The 15,327-nt window shown below is 39.6% G+C and overlaps 2 protein-coding genes across 2 annotated transcripts in view; both read left to right on the top strand.

The window, feature by feature from the left end:
- The window catches only part of LOC101170807 (cytochrome c oxidase subunit 8A, mitochondrial), a 1,027-nt gene extending 323 nt beyond the window's left edge, over positions 1 to 704 (top strand). Inside the window, exon 2 of the mRNA XM_004082751.4 lies at positions 394 to 704. Coding sequence (XP_004082799.1) covers positions 394 to 489 — 96 coding nt within the window. The 3' untranslated portion in view covers positions 490 to 704. The remainder of the gene's footprint in view (positions 1 to 393) is intronic.
- A 2,880-nt stretch (positions 705 to 3,584) lies between these two features.
- Positions 3,585 to 5,329, top strand: LOC101170560 (gastrula zinc finger protein XlCGF49.1). Its single transcript, XM_011490773.3, has 3 exons — positions 3,585 to 3,735; positions 3,860 to 3,942; positions 4,829 to 5,329. Exons 2-3 carry the CDS (start codon positions 3,928 to 3,930, stop codon positions 5,309 to 5,311), a joined length of 498 nt encoding a protein of 165 aa, XP_011489075.3. The 5' UTR covers positions 3,585 to 3,735; positions 3,860 to 3,927; the 3' UTR covers positions 5,312 to 5,329.
- Positions 5,330 to 15,327: the final 9,998 nt, after the last annotated feature.

Genomic DNA, 15,327 nt, shown 5'->3' with positions numbered 1-15,327 from the left:
CACTGAGCCTGATATAAAGTCGGCTTAGAGGTTGTTCTTGAATCCGTTGGAACGTTTTTTAATCCGTATATCAGCGCGTTCGGCCGCTAAATCAACCCTCTTCCTGCTAGCTAAGCTAACGATTAGCCATCTAGCTGCTCTGGAAATGTAGTTTTAGATTTCGGGGGTTTACAACCCCTTTTTTTATTTTACACAGATTTAAGCATCAAAGCGGCTTTTTATTTAAACTTTTGTGATTTGCCTGTAGCATAAAATTCACGACAGAGTAGTTTACCTTGTTGTGTGTTTGTCCTGTTATGTTCTGTTGCATAAAAACAGTTTTGTGTGCCTTAGCCTGTCTTTTTTTACGCACTGCCGGGTTCTGATCCTCTTCTTCTTCCATCCTTTATGCAGGAAACGAGTGTGGGATTGGGGGTGTTCACCTTGACCATCCTGGGACCGTCCGGATGGATCTTGGCCCACCTGGAGGATTACAAGAAGAAGGAATAGAGCGGTCCGGCATGCGTCAGCCCGGGACCATCATCACCACCATTCAGTTCTGCTACAGAGACAAACTGGAAGAAGTCTGACTGAGCCCACCCTTTACGTGTGATGGTTCCACTCCGGATCCCACTTCCAGCTTCATCATCAGTGACTCTGAATCTCTGTTGAACATCTTCCCTCAAAGGAGTTTGTTACATAATTAAACTAATGTTTAAGTCTTCTTGGAACTTGTTTTTCTTTGGTATCTGAAACGTTTCTCGTGTTTTTGTTGAAGCCACGCTTCCTGGCTTTTGAATGGATTCTCATTTGTTTGGAACATGAATTTGTGGGATGAGCAGCAGAGCTGAAGATGCAGCGTTCATGAGAAACGTGCCGAATCTGCTGCACTTGGAAAATACATAACATTGGTTTTATGATTCTAAAAAGTCAAGCTGCAACAAAAAGTCGTTACTTACATTTAAATGGAAACTTCTGTGCAGCACAGACAGAAGTTTTACAAAGTAGCTGAATTATCAAATTTGCCTCTCGTACATTAAAGACTGAATGGACTAAATCAATTGCAATGAAATGGGGGGGGGGCTGAAACTTTAATCATTGTCCCGAACTCAGTGTCCCATTTTAAACACCTTGGTTCCCTGGGCACCACATTCCAGTGTTCCCTCAGGAACCTTGGTGTTATTTTTGACCAATGTCCCTGGATGAGCATCAATTAACTTAGTCAGAAACTGCTTTTATCATTTAAGAAACGTCCCTAAACTGAGAGGAATGACTTCTGAGGTTGTTATTCATGCTTTTTGTTTTTAATTCTTGTTTAGATTACTGCAATTCTCGTTTTAATCACTCTACACTCAAAAGCCTGCAGTTGTTTTTAAATGCAGCTGCAAGGCTTTTAACAGGAACCACCAAAAGGGCTCATATTTCACAGGTTCTGTCATCCCCACGCCGGCTCACCGTCAATTTTAAGAGTCGATTTTAAAACTTTAGTTTTGACTTTTAGAGTTCTTCATGATCAAGTGCCTAATTACATTTCTCAACTGTTGGTTTCATAAACCGAATTGTTCCTCAAACCTGAACCAACTTAAGGTCCCAGAGACCTGCAGTAAACCTCAGAGGGACGTTGCTTTTCAGGCTGAGACTCTGGAATACCCTCCTCCTTTCTTGTATGGAAGCGATTCTGTTGCATAATTAAAAATAAAAGTCAAAACCAGAAATGCTTTTTCATTTTCAAAATGAAGCTGCATTTTTTTACTCAAATTTAAAATGAAAAAGCAATCCAACAAAATGCTTTTTCATTTTCTTCTTCAACACTGTTTATTTTGTCACTTTATCAAAAGGATGAAGAAAATGGTATTTGACATTTCATTTTCAAAAAGTTCCCTGGTAAATTTGTTGCAAAATTCATTTAGAAATGTCTAATTTGAAAATTAAAATGGATTAACAGAAATGCTTTTTCATTTTCTAAATGTAGCTGCATCAATTGATTCAAAATAAAAATGAAAATTCAATACTTCAAAATGCTTTTTCATTTCTACTTAAAAACCGCTTATTCTGTGTCATAATTAAAACGAAAATGCAAAGAGGGGATTGTATTTTCATTTTAACATCCACCCTGGGAACATTGTCGCAATATTCAATTCAAATAAGCATTTCCAGCGGGGAAGCGAGGCGATGACGTCACTGCTATCTCTGTGTGTCCGGCTGCTAAGAGACACAGAAATGCTAGGAGCAGACTGTGTTAGCGGCAAAGGAGATGGCTTTGTGACGGTTGTGAACTTCTTATGATTGTGCACAGCTTCTCAGGATTACGTAGTAGAGGGCTGCATTGGGATTGGGTCCCGCGGGACCCAACCCAAATCTCGCGGGATTGGGCGGTTTGAATTGTGCTGCGGGCGGGAGCGGGCGGCAAAAAAAAAACCCGCGGGATCAGTGCTGCCATGAATATCTCATGAATATATATTAGCGGACTACGTTAGGCTGTGCGGCTGTTGGATTCTTATGTACTGAAGCTGGAGGAGGGACATGAATCTCTTTAGTAATATCAATACAAATACGTGTTTTTTTCCTGCGGGACGGGAGACGATACAAAATCAATGCATCTCTATTACTGTGCGGGACTAAATTCTATGAGTTTCTCGGATGCGGGCGGGAGTGGACACACATATTGCGGGTGCGGGCGGGAGTGTAACGCATGCGTTGCGGGATTGGTCAGATATTCAGCGGGCGCGGGCGGGAGGAGTAAGCCCTGGCTGCAGCCTGCAGAACTGCTCAACCTAGTGGAATGCTGGAACGCGGAGGAATGGGCGGGAGCGGGATGAAGAAAATAGTCCCGCGCTGGGCTCTACTACGTAGCAGCATTTCCGTTTTCTGCGGTCCTCCTTCAGACGCACCGCGGACAAGCTTTTTTTCTTCAGACCAGCACCTGCTTTCGTATAGCGGAGCGCGACGCTCCCGATCGCCGAAGGCGGAAGTGCTGCTACAATCTGAGAAACCATCATATGAATTTGTGTTTCCAGTGGTGTCCAGAACAAAATAAAGGATGATGCAATTCCCACATATTTACATATTTATTTGCAGCTTCGTGCTGATTTTGCTGTTGGATGACAGCTGTAGCCCCATCAACAGCTATAGCAGATTTAACCATGCTAACATTTGCTGGTTGCACCAACACACACTCAGCGGGAAGCTGCAGGAGACTAGCGTCTGAAATGGGCTTTTATTACTGTCATGATTATTATTAAGGGTTTGCTCGATCTTATGTTTTTAAATCTGTGCGGTCAGTGCTTTTTTCTTCGCTGCAAGGAGGACCCGAAAAGACGAGTTGATGAACAATTATGACCAAATTCTTGATTGTAAATTACATCCAGTTGTTAAAGGATGGGAAGAAATTACACTTTCATTGACTTAGAAAACAATAACAGACAAAAAAAACTTGTTTTCCTGGTTGCAACATTTATTCTTTCAGTTTTTGGCGACTAAAAAGAACTTAGTAAAATATATATGTGAATAAATGTTAATAAAAAAAACAGAAAAGGGTTTATGAGTTTTGACAATCCTTTGTTAACAGATGAATGTTTTGGCTGTGACCACAGCAACATCCCAGCCTGAGCATCTTTCAAAAACCAACAACTGCTAACAGTCTGGTGACCTGAAGGAGACATCTCTGCAGTTTCTGATCAGAAAAAGGGGAGAATTTCCAGTTTCCTCTTTGATAAAGTTGTCCAACTAACTACTAACTACAAGTTCATCCCTAAAGTTAGTCTTTTTTCGTATTTATTGAAATTTTAAAAACAGTCTGTGCTGAATTTGGGATGTTCCACCGAGCAAAGTGACGTTTGTTTTCTCATTTCTCTTTTTTTTTTCCACAAACCAAATGAAGCTGAACTCAACTTTGAAAAGACTGGAGATAAAAGTTGAGGATTTGGAGGAAGAGTTTGGCCTGACGTGATGTCTTCTGAGGAGGTTGGTGGAACATGGTGTTCAGAACAACAAAGGTTCTGTTGTAAATCTGTGTTTATAATGCCGGATCTGACGATATCAGTCTAGTGTTTTACGTTCTTTAATGATCCAACTTACACACAGTACCATATTTTAGGAATTGTAAGGCGCACTTAAAACATGACAACATACGACTGTGTTCCTTTTAATCCAGATGACATTTATATGGATTACTTCTGCAGCCAACAAGGATGGAGGTTATTGTAAATGTGCTAATGTGGCTAACGTGTACATGTCTTTCATTTACATATTACTGACAAGGTTGAGAGTTAGTGTTAGTGTTAATGTTTGTTTTAGCGGTAGGGGTCTCAGTCTATTTCTAAGAGTGTAGCAAACAAGGTTGGAAGTTAACATAGTCACAACAGACTAATGTCTGTTTTAGTGAAATCAGTCTGTTACAAACTAGAGTAACTGTGAATGCGGTTAGTAAAGTCTGACTGACTGACTGACTTATCTCTGACTCTTTTCTCAATATGCCTTGTAGGTCGGTGCGACTTACATATGGCATAAATTTGAAAGTAAAAAATTCATTAACGATGCGCCTTCTAGTGGAGAAAATACGGTAAAATGATTTGCATTTGTCGTGTTTTTTGCAGTAGTTCATTTAGTCTCAGAAAGTGGGTAAAAGTGGCCGTTCAAAGTTTAGTTTAGTCTGTTTAATTTAGTTTAGCCATTACCTATTAAATTCTATGACTTCCTGTTCTTCATGATTTAATGTTTATTATAAAATTACCGGTATGAAGCCCATTGACACGACTTGTTGTACTATTGTACTATAGAAATTAAATTGTATTTAATTAAATGGGCGTGACCCTGCCTGGTTTAACACTGTGTGATGTTGTATTGACAGACAGCGATGTTCAGACTCATGAGTCATGAAGATGAAGCAGCAGTCGGAGGCCAACAGCTGGATGGACCGCCGAAGACTGTGAAGAAAGCTCACGTGTGTCAGCAGTGTGGGAAGAATTTCAGCCAATTAGGAGGCTTGAAATGTCACCTACGCATCCACAGCGGGGAAAAGCCTTTTCCCTGTGACCAGTGTGGGAAGCAGTTCAGGACCAGGGGACAACTGAAAAGCCATCTGCGCACCCACACAGGTGAACGGCCTTACACCTGTCAGGTCTGTCAGAGGAGCTACAAGGAATTGGGGCACCTGAGGCGTCACCAGAGCATCCACACGTCGGAGGAGCCGTTTGTGTGCCGGGTGTGCAGGAGGAATTTCAGGCTAGCAGACTCTCTGAAGCGTCACAAGAAGATTCACCAGAGAGAAAAGCTTTACATCTGGAGCAGAAAGCAGAGGATGCAGCTGCTGAACAACCACTGGCCTCAATAAACATCTGCATCAAGTCAAGGAAAGTGTGGAGCGTCTCTGCAGCAACAGGGAAACTATTCAGTTTTAATATGGCAGCATGGTAATTGGAGCGCCCCCTGGAGGACAGGAGGCTACAGTATTCTTTTTTGTTTGTTTTTTTGTCTGGAGGCTATGGAGGTTTAGTCCTTCTGAACTGGTTTGACTCCTTCAGGAACCACCAGGAAAGGAGGTTTGGTGATGATGTTGCAGCCTGGAAATATTCCCTTTATTTACTTAAATTGACCAAGATAAATGTTTTAAGAGAAAGGGCAATTTTTCTTTTGGTCTTAGCATTCTTAGGGTAATTAGAGGGCCCACAGACACCATACTGATCATGCATGTACTGCAATCAGTGGGTCTGAGGCCTAAAGTTCCACTCTGATCATCTTTTGACTTATTCTAAAATTGTTCCCAGCAGTCTTTTAATTAGGATTATGCTGTTTTTAGCTATAATTTTAAAAACTGTGGTGTTTTCTAGGACATAGTTTCTGTAAAGCAGCAGGAGTTCATCAGAAATTCTCCACTGAGTTGTGGGCTGATCTGTTTTGGAGTGCAACCCCACCCCCCTTCCCTTTCCTCTTACTGAAAAACTCTCTGTTTAAATGCTCTTCCTCTATCTTACAGCCCAGACTTAACATTACTAGGGTTAAAAAAAACGGCTTTTTCAGATCACCGTTTTTTTCAGACATAATATTTCCATCCGGCACTCCAATCATGAAGCAAACAAGACTTTGTTTTGGTGAATATTTTGTGGAGGTGTAAACATGCAGGTGTCCAAACACAAGGATAGAGCAAGAGAGACATGTTTTTGTCTAGTAAACTTATAATTAACTTATTGTTTATGTAGGGGGCTGATTGTAATGTCCATTGGTGTAGTGTACATGTTTATTAGCATTAGCATTAGCAGTTAGCTCTGTCACTTTTATAATCCTAATTTTCCTTCCTCTTTCCCTCCCAGATTAGAGATTTTCTGACCCATTTAGATTGTAAAGACAAACACCTGTCTGCATTTTGGGTTTTCATCTTCTGGTTGGTGTCTGGTGAGGTCCATAGCTGGTTCCAGCGGTTCCTGAATGGCTTAAACCAAAGTTTGCGTCCCAGCATGGAGGAACGGCATCAGCTGACTCAGAAGCAGCCGGAAATTTCCTGATAGAATAAGATAATCAGGGACAATAATTATCATCCTGATAAATAAAAGATGAATAAAACCGGCCTTTTCTGGAAGAAGCGATGCTCAAAACACTCTGCTGCTGCTGGACTGACGCGCTGTGCCCGAAAATGAACATAGTTTTAAAAAGAAAAGTTTAAAATTAACTTTAATTATTCAATTCAATTCAATTTTATTTGTACAGTAAACCCTTGTTTTTCGCGGGGGTTACGTTCCAAAAAGAACCCGTGATAGGCAAAATCCGTGAAGTAGAAACCTTTTTTTTTTTTTTAACAATTATTATACAATTAAATTCTCTATTATGCATTGAAAAGAAAAAACAAACTGTTTTACAGGCTCATGCATTTTTTTTCACAAATAAAAGTACTTTAGAAAAGGTTTTTCAACAAATAACTTCTGTACTGTACTGTTAAATAATAACTTTAATCATCAATGTGAACAGAAGGCTTCAAATCGCGGAGATTAGCCCCGCCCACCGCGACCCGAGAGTAATTGGATTAAACGGGAGAAAATTTAAAATGATTATTAATGATTATTATTATTAAAAAAATACAAAGTACGGTCAGACAAATAGTGACTCAGGTGTATTTCACTGCTTTTGAGCCGCTGCATCCTGACTCCGCTCTGCAGTCTTTTCTCCCTTAGAAGCCCGCGGTGCAGCTGTGTTTGTTCAGGAGAAGAACACAGAGATTGACGGTTGCTGTTGTCGCTCTTTTTTCCATGGGTTATAGAGAAACTCGAAATTGCAAGATGATTTGCACGTATCTGTTGTAAATTTGGCAAGCAGATTTACGTACGTGTACATATTAAACTGCAACGTTATTGACGCGCAGGTAAAGAAGAAGCAGAGTGACTTTTTAGCCAATCAGAATGCAGAACACAATGCACGATGCAAATCCGTGAAGTAGCGAAACCGTGAAAAGTAAACCGCGTTATAGCGAGGGATCACTGTATAGCCCAAATTCACAACAACAGTCGACTAGATGGGCTTCGTATCGGTAAATTGAAAAAGTTCAACATAAAACCAAAAGGATCATGAATACATAGAATTCAATTGGAAAATACTAAAATGAACTAACAAACTGACTAAGCTAAACTGGACATCCCTGTCCTTAGACCCGCGAAGGGGGAAAACTTTTAAAAAAACGGATTTCGGAAAAAACGAAGAAACCTCAGGGGTGTCCACATGAAGGAGGGATCCTCCCCCAGGACGGACAGGGGATTTACCAGAACTCATAGAACTCCACAGCCAGGTGTAAGAGCGGGAGCAAAGGCGAGGTAGACGGTCAGGAACAGGAGCACGGATGAGCCAACGGGAGTCTGGAAGCACTCCCACTCCCCAGGAGGGGAGAGGGAAAGAGTGACAAGACATGAATCGCACTGCACCAAACAGAGGCATGGAGAACTAAATTATGACATTATTACATTTATACATTTTTAAAATTGCATTTATAAATGTATTTTTTAGCCGTTAATTGATTTTCGTATCCCACCTCTGGTGGCAAAGTTGCACATTGCTGCATTCAAGTGCGTCCGAGGCTGAATTTTGTCCCATTGGTTGTCACTAGGGGTGCAACGATACGCTAAAATCTCACTTTGGTTCAATTCATTCAATTTAGGGCTTAATTCGGTACATTTCGGTTTGGGACTGCTGTTTAACAAATCTGCCTGATATGAACTGCTATTTTATGAAATATTATTTTATTGTTATTTATTGTGTGTGTTTGTGTGTGTTTTGCTGCCGGACACCTGAATTTCTCCCTTGGGAGATTAATAAAGTTTTTATCTATCTATGAATCTATTTTCTGTATTTTTTTGGTACAAAAAAGTAAGGCAGAAAAAAATTACTTTCAAAATGCATTTATTGGTTTTAAATAACAATAAATAAAAAAGACCTATGTAGATGATCTGCTTGATAAAATAAGAAAAACTATTAGCTGCCAGAAACCAAAAACTTTGGATGCTTAACACTGGCATGAAAAAACATTTTACGTTGCACTTTTCTTTTCTTGTAGACCCGATTGTTACTGTCGGTGATGGTGTTTTAACTTTGTTAATAGATTAGATGTGTTACTGTAGCATATGCACGCTATCTTTGTGTGACAATGTCAACACACAACATTCGACTTATCCAATTGTCTTTTCCCTTCATGGATGCTGACAACAAAGCCAAAGTGTTCCCACACAGAAGGGCGGAAGGAGATGGGGGGGGGGTCCTAATCTCTAGCCTCGCGTTTGCATTAGCCATATGTTGACATTAATGAGTTATATCGTTAGAGGAGACACGCTTGCTTGAGAAGCCTGGCCACCGATGGCGGAGTGCTACGCCATCTTGGTAAGGTCGACGGCGCACACATGACAATCCTTTCTAATTCTTTTAGTGGCATCTAAGGTGGTTTTATATAATATATATATATATATATATATATATATATATATATATATATATATATATATATATATATATATATATATATATATATATATATATATATATATATATATATACATCATTTGTTGTTGTTAAATAAGAGAAACAGTCAGCCTTAAAAGCTCAAACTTTAATGAAACATGCATAGTTGCAGGACTTCTTACACATGAAAAAATTGTTACAAAACTTTTTAAAAAATATTTTCTAAACATTTAGAAGTTTGAGACCTCTTTCACATGTAATTTAAATTATTTAGAAGAGCCCAACAATAAGTCAATATAAATAATAGATAATAATAATAATAATAACAATAGATAATAATAAATCAATAGTAAGTCAATAAAAATAATAAATTATAACAATAAATAAATAACAAGTCAATAAATAATAATAATAAATCACTAACAAGTCAATTAATAATAATAATAATAATAATAAAAAAAAATTAATTAATAAACAAATAATAAGTCACCAAAAAGTCCAAAAGTTAACAATAGATTTACCCTTAAAAAAAAAAAAAAAAAAAAAAAAAAGAAAAACAATAGATTTATCTACTGATTCATGTGAGTGATCAATTTGTGTAACACAGATGATATGGTACCGGGTTTCAGGCAAACAGTCTGGCCTCTTATCAAAATGTGTTACCACAAAATGCTTTGAACATAGCCAGACTGTGTACTATTAATGAAGCCCCTGCAGCATTAAAAGAAAAAAATTATAGTACTTACCTGTCAGATATTATGCCTTCCTCCTTCGTAGACTCATTTCTCCGATTTTGGCAGTTGAAACCCGCACAATGAAGTAGCATTTTGCAAAAAATGTGTTCACATGCCTTGCAGCAGTGACTTGACCTCACCAAGATGGCGGTGCTCTCCTCCAATGAGGAACCACGTGATGTCTCCTCTAGCGCTAGAACTCATTGGTTGACATGCTTACTGTCCGTCACCTAATAGTGTCTCGGAGGAAACTCATGGCTAACATTAGTTAGCCCCGCCTATAGCCACTAAGACTCATGGGAAGTGTGAAATCTTGTGTGTTGAATTCTTCACCATCACTGAGAGAGCTATGAAGAGAAGTGAGGTTCATGTTGTTACGCTGTTCGTGTGTGTTCATAATAAATTGGATTTATTGCCGGACAGAAATTGAAGGGGATTTAGCACGTTAAGAAGAAGCTCACAAGGCCTCCCCCTGCCCCTCCCTATTTCAAGAAATCCTTAAATTAAAACATGAGCATAGATCTATCCCATCAAATAAAGTAAGTGAGCAACTTATTAGGGTCAAACAAAAACATTTTGAATTTGGCGATTAACTTCTTTCTAGGCAGCTACGTGGTTTACAGGCCAGTAGGGCTATACATAAAATACGTTCAAAATCTGGCGAGATACTAATTAATACTAAAACTATTAATGATAGATTTAAAGAATTCTATGAGGAGCTTTATTTATCAAAATCCAAGGGTGACATCTCTTCATGGCCAAATAAGTTGAATCTTCCCAGGTTGGATGATGCAGCTCAAAATTTTTCCAATTCCGAAATTACCATTCAGGAAATTCTGGATGCTATTAAATCACTCTAAAAAAGCACACACTAAAAAAGCATGTTGATTCAATTGTTCACCCAGACCAAACTGGGTTTATTCCTAAAAGATTTTCCTTTTTTAATGTCAGAAGACTGATGAACATTATGTACCATAGGCATTGGGGGAGTTCTAAGGTGGCTGCACTTTGTCTAGATGCAGAAAAGCTTTTGACCAGGTGAAGTGGGCTTACATCAAATCAAATCAAATCAAATCAAACTTTATTTATAAAGTAGAGCTTCTCATGCATTTGTGCAGCTCAAAGCGCTTTTACATTTAAAACAGAAAACACACAATATTACAGCAAAAACCCAACCCACCTTTCACCCTTCCCACTCCCCTCCGTTAAAACATGTGACCCATGGCCCCAACGAACTAAGAACAATGACTGTGTAACTATAAATAAATAAATAAGCAAACAAACAAACAAGTATGGCTTGACTCTGCTGTGAGGAAACGGTATTTGGGAATCTCTTCATACCAGGAGCCAGCCCAGCCACCGGAGCATCGCCACAGCGCCCACCCATACTAGGACAACACTGGGGTCCACTTCACAGCCGTGAAGCTGCAAAATTAGACCCCAGCCGCCCCAGCAAGGGCGACAACTGCAGCAACAACCACCGACCAAGCCGGCAAGCCCTGGAGGAAAACATCCCCACAAGAAACACTGGGATAAAATCATGTTAAGATACTAAAATTAAAGACATAAGATGTATATAAAAACATGAATTTGAGAATAAGAAGCATAAAAGGAAATTAAATACATAAAATAGCCTATACTAAAACTGATAGAATAAATTAGCAGTTAAATTCAACTAAAGCTAAATTAAAAAGGTGGGTCTTGAGCCTCTTCTTAAAAACCTACAGTCTCTGCGAAACACGTTAACAGCATTCTGTAAAAATCAGTAAACTTTCAAAAAGTTAATGCATGTCTATATTCATATGAACTGGTAATGAAGACTCGTCAGCATAGTCATGCTACATTATTATTATTATTATACTAAATTTTGTTAGAAAGTCAACCTCTATTTTATTTCTTATAGTTTTTAAAATTTAATAGAGATATGAATCATAACATGGACACAATAGCTCTGAAGATCCTAAAGCTTCTGTCACCAAACCCCCTGTACTGACTAATCATGACCTTATTTTCCTACTACAATAAAGACTATGCAAAAAAATTCTAGCATCTTCAGAGCTATTGAGGATTTTTGACCAAATCTGATCCATTTGTAAATATGAAAAATTCCTAAAAATAAACAAAGTGAACTATTGACATATTCTTTATTTTAGTATGACAACAAGGTCATGTCAAGTTACTGAGAACTTTGGTCATGATTCATATGTATTAAAATTTCCCACCCCGCTGATTGACATGCAAATTTTAGCCAGTCAGATCAACCAGAAAGGTTCCTGCCCCCAAGTGACAAACACACCCCTGAATATCGCCCCCAAGTGACAAAAACGCCCACTTAACACAGAGCGTAAATCCAGGTGAGCGCGCAAAAGAGAATTGACCGCGCAAGATCACTGCTCAGTTAGGATTGCAGCCGTTCAGTTGTAAAACACGGGGTCGCTTGGTTAGAATTGCGCCAGCGCGGTTTTAAGGTTCACTCACTCAGTTTCTAAATACGCCTGCTATGTCGTCTTTACGCCCTTTCTATTAATGACAGATATGTAATCCCATACCTTTGACCCACATGTTCTGGACCTGCCCTAAATTGCACCAGTTTGGCACCTTGGTACCTGATCCCAAAGCAGCTCTGTTTGGAAATACACTGACCAAAAATATAAACGCAACGCTTTTGTTATTGCTGCCATTTATTATTGGCATGAACTCAAAGATGTGAAACATTTTCCACATACACAAAATAACATGTCCGGTGAGTATGCTGGCCATGCAAGAACTGGGATGTTTTCAGCTTCCAAGAATTGTGTACAGATCCTTGCAACATGGGGCCGTGCATTATCATGCTGCAACATGAGGTGATGATGTTGGATGTTCGGCACAACAATGGCCCCCAGGATCTCGTCACGGTATCTCTGTGCATTCAAAATGCCATCAATGAAATGCACCTGTGTTCTTCGCCCATAACATATGCCTGCCCATACCATAACCCCACCACCACCATGGGCTACTCGATCCACAACATTGACATCAGAAAACCGCTCACCCACACAACGCCACACACGCTGTCTGCCATCTGCCCTGAACAGTGTAAACCGGGATTCATCCGTGAAGAGAACACCTCTCCAACGTGCCAGACGCCATCGCATGTGAGCATTTGCCCACTCAAGTCGGTTACGACGACGAACTGGAGTGAGGTCGAGACCTCGATGAGGATAACGAGCATGCAGATAAGCTTCCCTGAGACGGTTTCTGACAGTTTGTGCAGAAATTCTGTAGTTATGCAAACCGATTGTTTCAGCAGCTGTCCGGGTGGCTGGTCTCAGACGATCTTGGAGGTGGACATGCTGGATGTGGAGGTCTTGGGCTGGTGTGGTTACACGTGCTCTGCGGTTGTGAGGCCGGTTGGATGTGCTGCCAAATTTTCAGAAACGCCTTTGGAGACGGCTTAAGGTGGAGAAATGGACATTCAATTCCCTAGCAACAGCTCTGGTGGACATTCCTGCTATCAGCATCAGGAATTGCACGCTCCCTCAAAACTTGAGACATCTGTGGCATTGTGCTGTGTAATACAACTGAAGATTTCAGAGTGGCCTTTTCTTGTGGCCAGTCTAAGGCACACCTGTGCAATAATCATGCTGTCTAATCAGCATCTTGATATGGCACACCTGTGAGGTGGGATGGATTGTTTTGGCAAAGGAGAAGTGCTCACTATCACAGATTTAGACAGATTTGTGAACAATATTTCAGAGAACTGGTTATTTGGTGTATGTGGAAAAAGTTTCACATCTTTGATTTCATAACATAAAAAATGGGAGCAATAACAAAAGTGTTGCGTTTATATTTTTGGTCAGTGTAGTTCATCCCTTGTGTGCCTCAATTCCTCTGAACAAATAGCAATTGTTTATGGAATGGTGACTGCCACAAAAATCATATTAACATTATGGAAATCTGACTCTGCCTCTTTTTAAGATGTGCTTTCTGAACTCACCAGTGTTTTACATATGGAAAGGATTCAATATGTTCTGGACAATAAGCTAAATGTATTTTCTGATGTGTGGCTGCCCTTTTTGGATAATTTGACTAAGTATAAAAAGGTTACAACCCACCCACAACAGATTTAATTGTGCCACTTTTTTTAGTTGAGTAGACGCAATGAATTGGTTGAAAGAATTTTAACTCAATTACTTTTTACCAGTTGAAGTAATTCATTTAAGTTGGATAAGTTATATACAGTCAGGACCATAAATATTCAGACAGAGACACATTCGTTCTAATTTAGTTTCTTACATTACCACAGTGAATTTTAAATAAAACAACTCAGATTCCATTGAAGTGCAGACTTTCAGCTTTTATTCCATGGGTTGAACAAAAGGATTGCATAAAAAAGTGAAATACTAAAGTATTTTTTAAACACAATCCCTTCATTTCATGGGCTTGTAAGTAATTGGACAAATGAAATAACTGTAAACCAAATGGTCATTCCTAATATGTGTTTGAAAAGCCTTTGTTGGCAATGACAGCCTGAAGTCTTGAACTCATGGACATCACCAGATGCTGGTTTTCTCCTTCTGAATGCTCTGCCAGGCCTTTACTACAGCAGCTTTCAGTTGCTGTTTGTTTGTGGGCCTTTCTGTCTGAAGTTTAGTCTTCAACAAGTGAAATGCGGCTCAATTGGGTTCAGATCAGGTGACTGACTTGGACATTCAAGAATATTCCACTTCTTTGCTTTAACAAACTCCTGAGTTGCTTTGGCTGTATGTTTTGGGTCGTTGTCCATCTGTATTATGAAACGCCGTCCAATCAGTTTGGCTGCATTCACCTGGATCTGCATAGACAGTCTGTCTCTGAACACCTCAGAGTTTATTGGGCTGCTTCTGTCCTGTGTCACGTCATCAATAAACACTAGTGTCCCAGTGCCACTAGCAGCCATGCACGCCCAGACCATCACACTGCCTCCACCGTGTCGTCCAGGTCTTTTTGTGTTGCAGAGTTCACCACTGCTTTCCTTCTTTCTCAGGATGTACCACACTGTTGATTTTGCCACTCCTAATACTGTAGCAATTTCTAGCATGTTTTTTCTGTTTTCTCAGCTTAATGATGGCTCCTTTCACCTGCATGGAGAGCTCCTTTGACCGCATGTTGTCTGTTCACAGCAAAATCTTCAAAATGCAAGCACGAGTCCTCTAATCAACTCCAGGCCTTTTATCTGCTTCACTCATAATGACATTACAAGGGAATTGCCCACACCTGCCCATGCAATAGCATGGAAGTCAATTGTCCAATTATTTACAAGCCCATGAAATGAAGGGATTGAAAATACTTTAGTTTTTCACATTTTTATGCAATCTTTTTTTTCAACCTATGGAATAAAAGCTGAAAGTCTGCACTTCAATGGCATCTGAGTTGTTTTATTTAAAATTCGCCGTGGTAATGTACAGAAACACAATTAGAAAGAATGTGTCTCTGTCCAAATATTTATGGTCCTGTGTATATGCGCCACAATGAAAATAGAAATGAGCTAGAAACTCATGCGTTTACTTTGTCCGTTCTTTTTCTCCAAGCAGGAACTACTTTTTTGATGTGCGTATAATCTTCATACGCCGTCACATAAAATCTCAGACTCTGTCTCACTGAAGTGTAGTGCTCTCTTTTTTTCTCCACACGTTTCCATGGTTACTCCGGAAATCGGCGA

Source organism: Oryzias latipes, chromosome 22, assembly GCF_002234675.1.
Source record: "Oryzias latipes chromosome 22, ASM223467v1".
NCBI lineage: Eukaryota > Metazoa > Chordata > Actinopteri > Beloniformes > Adrianichthyidae > Oryzias > Oryzias latipes.
Note: the sequence above shows the minus strand (reverse complement) of the source record. Positions and strands in the feature narration are given on the sequence as shown.